Raw genomic sequence first — 6,870 nt, forward strand, 5'->3', positions numbered from 1 at the left:
TCAATGACTAGTTCAGATATCCATGATTCAACAGCCATCACTCCATTAAGGAAACGGTTCCGCAGGCAGCACGAAAAAACCCCTTACAAGAAAACTTATATAGTGATTGTAAAGCAACCCGTAGTGTCTGCGCGATGCCACTCACCCTAAAAAGGAAGTGGGAGTAAAACTGAGAAAACTGTGAACATAAAATTAAGGAAGATGAGCCATATATATCTAAGACATAGACACTATATCCTCGGAGAACCCAATGAACGAATCACTCCCACTTGCATTGAATCCTGTGAGTTTGCCTAAAATCGCACTTGAGCACCACACTCCTATCCAATCTTGTCAAAACAAAGCTCTCCACCAAGACATAGCAACCAAACCTCTTCCACTTCTTGCCACCTTTGAACTCTTCCACTCTCTTTACCCTCACTTCTCTTCCTGATCCATCACCATCATCAAGCCAGCCTCCTTCCTTCATCACACACTTCATCTTCTCAGCAATGGCCTCACTCACCCCCAGTTTGATCCCCCTCCATGCCTCGTCATGTGTCATGACCCTGAACCACAAAAAGCCATCCCTAGTCTCATCTTCATCCTTCACTGCATTCATGCCAAAGACTGAAGCCTCTTCCTTTAGCAAAGCCACATTCACACTGGCCTCATTATTGCCCTTGTTGTTGACATTATTCTCACAAGTGTGCAGCTCCTCCCACTTTTGCTCAAGTGTCATCTTGTAGAACATTGACTTCTTCATTAGGTGCTTGGTCTCAACACCTTCCTCCCTGACAAACACATATGGGCAATTCCATTTTCCCACAACGACAGGAGCAGGGGCTGGACGATTGCCTGAGATTGGGAAAGTGAAGTCGGGAAGGCGGGCTCTCAGAGTCATGTCAAGGCCTAAGGCCTCTTCTAAGTGAGGTCGGAGAGAATGCGAGGTGAAAACTTCCCACAATTTCTTCCGGAGGCACTGCGGAGGAAAACCATCTGGAGCCACTGATTCAGCAAAGAAGCTCTCGCTGTTGTGACGGTGAATCTGGAACACTTGGTATGTGTCTCTGGGGTCGAAATGGCTCGGTCTGGTGTCTTTGATGGATGTGCTGAAACAAGTTGGTTCTATGTCCACGTCCCTCGAACATATGCATGATTTCCTGCGGAAATGTCAAGATTGGTGACCAGTGGTCAAGCAAATTGATGCAGATAAGACCGTGATATGATTACTGTCCATCAGTAACCTTTTTTTTTTTTCCTCTTTTGGTGAACGTAAGATGGCTCTTTATCTTATCTATTGAACATTCCGAGATGAAAAGGCCTTGTAATTGAAAGAAACTGGTAGCGAGTAGACTTGACTCACACCTAGCCTCTAGATTAATCAAGGTTTGTGGGGATGTCAGAATGTAACAGATGATCCGCTGCAATTCGGATTCAATTTCGACAAAAGTAGTTTAATATAACATAGATGTTATTACTGTTTATTGTGACTATAATTGTTCAAGAGAAATTAACGCATATGGCATATCCGAAGAACATGTTGAGTGCAAACTGTAGTTAGTACTATTAGACACGTACCCTTGGTATTTGCCCTCTGTAGTTATTGTTGAGCGTCAGAGGCGCGGCAACAATATTGATTTGATGAAAGGAATTTTTTAAGGTGAAACAATCGCAATTCGCATCTTTCTATTGCATGTCTCAATTACAAGAAAAATAGACTATATATAGACCATAGTTTGATTCGAAATAGGAAACCTCTTTCTAGGAAACCTATTCTAATTAGGAAACCTACTTGACTTAGGAAACTTTCCTAAAATATAACTAGAAACAATATCTCACAATATCTATCAAAATATGGAAATACGAATAGACTAAAAAAGGAAACAAGTACTAACAAATTTGGTTTAATTTCTAACACTCCCCCCTAAACCAAATTCTCTTCCATCGATCATTCCAAGCAGGCTCTTGAACTTTCGAAAAGCATCGATCTTGAGAGGTTTAGTAAAAATATCTGCTACTTGATCTCCGGTCTTCACATGCAATACTTCAACTTCATTCTCTTTAACTTGTTCTCAGATGAAGTGATATCGAACATCGATATGTTTACTTTGTTCATGAAAAACTGGATTTTTCGCCAAAGCAATAGCAGAAACATTATCAACAAAAATCTCCGTTGCTTTCTTCTGCTCCATAAGAATATCTTTGAGTAGTCTTCTCAACCATATTGCATGACAAACGCATGAAGATGCAGCTACATATTCAGCTTCACATGTCGACAGAGTAACACTTAATTGCTTCTTTGATGACCACGTGAAAGCAGTGTCGCACAAGAAAAATACAAATCCCGTGGTGCTTTTTCGATCATCGATATCTCCACCATAATCACTATCCGAATAAGCTCTAAGTTTGAAAGATTCAGAGCAATAATAGTGTAAGCCATGAGAAATAGTACCTTTGATGTACCGAAGTATTCTCTTTGCAGCTTTAAGATGAGATGATTTCGGCTTCTCCATGTATCGACTAACAATTCCAACACTATACATAATATCCGGTCTCGTGCATGTCAAGTATCTCAAACTTCCAATCAAGCTTCTATAATATGTCGAATCAACATCGGCACCATCATCAAACTTCGAAAGCTTGGTTCCACACTCCATTGGTGTATTGATCGGCATACAGTTCTTCATGTTGAATTTTTCAAGGATATTTTCTGCACATCCTTTTTGAGAAATAAAAATCCCATCGGCACTTTGCTTCACTTCGATACCAAGGAAATAATTCATGAGACCATTATCGGTCATCTCAAATTCTTTCACCATCGATGCCTTAAAAGTATCAATCATCCCCGAATTATTTCCTGTAAAAACAAGATCATCAACATATAAACAGGCGAGTAGAATATCACATTTTTCTTGCTTCAAATAGAGTGCATGCTCGTATGGACATTGAGAAAATCCATTCGCCTTGAAATATGCATCAATTCTGGAATTCCATGCTCTCGGTGCTTGTTTAAGCCCATATAGAGCTTTCTTCAACCTTAGCACTTTGTCTTCATAACCTTTCACAACAAACCCCTCGGGTTGTTCGACATAAATTTCTTCTTCAAGGATGCCATTCAAGAATGCTGATTTGACATCCATTTGATAAATCTGCCAATTATTTTGAGCAGTAATGGAAATAATCAATCTAATCGTTTCCATGTGGATGACAGGGGCAAAAACTTCATCATAGTCGATTCCGGCTTTTTGCTTGTACCCCTTCGCGACTAATCTGGCTTTGTACCTTGTCACTTCACCTTTCTCATTCTTCTTGGCCTTGTACACCCACTTAACACTAATCGATTTCTTGTCCTTCGGAAGATCAGCAAATTCCCATGTTTGATTTTTCTCGATGGCTTCAATTTCTTCGTACATGGCTTTTTTCCACTTTTCTTCTTTGGCCGCATCATCATAAGTAAGTGGTTCATAATCTGCAAGAAGACATATAAGATGAAGCTCTTCAGTAGCTTCGTAAATTTCAGACAATCTTCTCGATCTTGGCACTAGCGGTTCATCGACACTATTTGAAGAGGATGGTGTTGATGAACTTGAATAAGATGTTGGAGAAGAAGGTGAAGGTTGATCTTTCAACTCCGTTTGATTGGAATTACCACGAACATTCGCTTCTTCTTTTAGATTTTCTTCCCACATTCCATCTTCATCGAACTTGACATCTCTACTTACATACACTTTCAAAGTGTTAGGGTCAAATAATCGATAGGCTTTGGATGATGAGTCATACCCGATAAAGATGAGCTTTTTGCTCTTGTCTTCAAGTTTCGATCTTTTTTGATCTGGGACATGAGCATATGCAATGCTCCCAAAAATTCTCAAGTGCGAAACACTTGGTGTTCTCCCGGTCCATGCCTCTTGTGGAGTTATGCCTTCAAGTCCATATGTGAGACATCTATTTTGAAGATAGACGGCACATGAAACAGCTTCAGCCCAAAGTTCCTTTGACAAATTTTTGCTTTTCAACATGCTTCGAACCATATCAAGAATGGTTCTATTTTTCCGTTCAGCCACACCGTTTTGTTGAGGAGAATACGGGGCCGTCAAGAAACGCCGAATACCATGATTTTCACAGAATTTATTGAATATGGCTGAGGTGAATTCTTCACCACGATCAGTCCTCAAAGCCTTGATAAAATAGCTGCTTTCCTTTTCAGCCAGGTTCTTGAATTGTTTGAAAATATCAAACACTTCTGTCTTTTCTTTCAAAAAATACACCCAAGTTTTCCGAGTAATCATCAATAAAAGTAACAAAATATCGATGATTACCATATGAGTGAGGATTGATCGGGCTACACAAATCAGAATGAATCAACTCAAGCGGCTTCTTCGCTCGATAAGTCACCTCCTTCGGAAAGCTAGTTCTGGAATGCTTGCCGATAACACACCCTTCACATAATTGATCGGGATGATCAATATATAGTAAGCCATAAACTATCTTCTTGCGAGAAAGCAAATTGAGTCCGCCAAAATTGAGATGGCCAAACCTCAAATGCCACAACCATGAAGGATCATCTACGCACGTCTTTAGACATCGAGACATCTCACTCTTTATATTAAGAATAAACATCCTGTTCTTCAACATCTTCACATTTGCAATCAATTTATTATTCCGATCTCTCAACATAAGATTAAGATCTCTCATATGAACAGTATAACCTTTCTCCAGAAGTTGTCCCAAACTCAAGATATTGCTTGACATTTTTGGAACATAATAAACATTAGTAATAAACTGACGTGCACCATTCTTTAAGCGAATCAAAATTGTACCTTTCCCTTCAACAAGAATTTTAGAGTTATCACCGAATGAGACACTCCCTTTAATTGTCTCATCTAACTCGGCAAACATCTCCTTTCTCCCGCACATGTGATTGCTTGCGCTGGTATCCAAATACCACGTATCGCTTTGACCTTCTTCATCTTCTTTGAATGCCAATAAGAGAACTTGATCAGCATTATTTACCAAGTTCGCCTTTTTGTTTGGTCTGCTACTTTCTTTATTCCAGCAGTTAGAAGCATAATGGCCAAGTTTATTGCAATGATAACATCGAATTTTAGATTTATCATACCATTGACTTGTCGAGTTCTTTCCTCTTCCACGAACACCTCTTTGGTACTGGTATCCTCCATCACTTCGAGCAGGATCTCCTCTGCTTCGTCCATGACCTCTTCCTTTAAAGTGACCTCGGCCACGACCTCGATCACGATCTTGATTTGTCCCGCGATTTTGTACGGGATCTCTTCTTTGCTCCTTTTCATCTCGAATGGTCAATTGCGTTTGGAGAACTTCCTCCACTGGTTCAATCTTTTTCTTTCTAAACCTTTCTTCATGGGCTTGTAATGAACCCATAAGTTCATCGACCGTCATGGCATCCAAGTCTTTGGATTCTTCGATTGCAACCGCAATATAATCATACTTCTTGTCTAAGGACCGAAGTATTTTCTCAACAACACGAACATCGGAAACGTCTTCTCCGTTTCTTTTCATCTGATTAACAATTGCCAAAATTCTCGTGAAATAATCAGCAATCGATTCAGATTCTTTCATATGAATTACCTCGAATTCGCCTCTCAAGGTTTGAAGGTGAATCTTCTGAACTTTCTGAACTCCTTGATGTGTGTTTTGAAGAATCTCCCATGCCTCTTTAGCGGTAGTGGCATTCGAAACTTTTTCGAACATGGAATCATCTAACGCTTGATAGATGATCGACAAGGCATATTGATCTTTCGTTCGAGCCTTCTCCAAGGCATTCCTCTAATTCTGGTTCAACGTGGCTTCATCCTCTGGCTCATCATAGCCAGTGTTAACAAATTCCCACACACCGTAGGCGCCGAGTAGAGCTTTCATTCTAACAGCCCAGTTACCATAATTTTCTTTGGTAAGATGAGGGTATTGAAGAGGAAGCTGATTGTTCGTTGAAGCCATGATCACGAACCGTAAGCTCTGATACCAATTTGTTGAGCGTCATAGGCGCGGCAACAATATTGATTTGATGAAAGGAATTTTTTAAGGTGAAACAATCGCAATTCGCGTCTTTCTATTACATGTCTCAATTACAAGAGAAATAGACTATATATAGATCATAGTTTGATTCGAAATAGGAAACCTCTTTCTAGGAAACCTATTCTAATTAGGAAACCTACTTGACTTAGGAAACTTTCCTAAAATATAACTAGAAACAATATCTCACAATATCTATCAAAATATGGAAATACGAATAGACTCAAAAAGGAAACAAGTACTAACAAATTTGGTTTAATTTCTAACAGTTATGATGTAATAGATGTTCAACGAGAGAGGCCTATTGAGTGCCGGAATGAACCAGAGCTTGGTGATTGAGGAATCTTCATAAATTGGCTCGAAGGTTAGGGCCCTGTCTTGAGGAAACGGAAGCTTCATGACCGATGTGATCTCGCATGTCCCCCAGCAACTCGTGTTCTCTGCTTCTGCTACCACGTCCGTGATCATAGGTAGCCTGAAAATGGACCTTCATTTGGTAACTCCCCAAGAATGCTTGATGACTTCCTGCATGCAGACAGAGGCCGAGTCACATACATCTCTCTCTCTCTCTCTCTCTCTCTCTCTCTCTCTCTCTCTCATTGGAGTGAATGTTAACTATGCCTTTTATATGACAATTGAGAAGACTACCACACCAATTCTTGGTTGAGAGAGTGGAAATTTACTTCAAAGAAGGCCAAATATGATATAATTTTTTATATTTGTTGAATTGTTCCAAGGGGTAGAATGAAATGGACACAATGCATTTCTCTTGAGCAAAATTAAGATTACTTATCGGATTTTTGTATCATGTGCCGTAATGCATAGGTTGAGCGCTTT

At 39.8% G+C, this 6,870-nt stretch overlaps 1 protein-coding gene across 1 annotated transcript; it reads right to left on the minus strand.

The window, feature by feature from the left end:
- Positions 1-259: 259 nt before the first annotated feature.
- LOC115673962 (uncharacterized) lies at positions 260-6,590 on the minus strand. The gene is made up of 3 exons (XM_030596224.2): positions 6,521-6,590; positions 6,356-6,479; positions 260-1,142 (listed from the first exon to the last, which is right to left on the minus strand). Exons 1-3 carry the CDS (start codon positions 6,588-6,590, stop codon positions 260-262), a joined length of 1,077 nt encoding a protein of 358 aa, XP_030452084.2.
- Between the last annotated feature and the right edge of the window lie 280 nt (positions 6,591-6,870).

The sequence above is a fragment of the Syzygium oleosum genome, unplaced genomic scaffold (genome assembly GCF_021117445.2).
Source record: "Syzygium oleosum isolate NSW1041296 unplaced genomic scaffold, Sole_v2.1 Sole_v2.19, whole genome shotgun sequence".
NCBI classification, from domain to species: domain Eukaryota; kingdom Viridiplantae; phylum Streptophyta; class Magnoliopsida; order Myrtales; family Myrtaceae; genus Syzygium; species Syzygium oleosum.

Bases quoted from the DNA above. Each gene is read 5' to 3' on its own strand.
- LOC115673962 (XM_030596224.2), bottom strand. From the start codon at position 6,590: ATGTATGTGACTCGGCCTCTGTCTGCATGCAGGAAGTCATCAAGCATT. The intron at 6,480-6,520 runs GTCCATTTTCAG...ACGTGGTAGCAG, and splicing joins TGGGGAGTTACCAAATGAAG to AAGCAGAGAACACGAGTTGC. The intron at 1,143-6,355 runs GTTCATTCCGGC...ACATTTCCGCAG, and splicing joins TCCTCAATCACCAAGCTCTG to GAAATCATGCATATGTTCGA.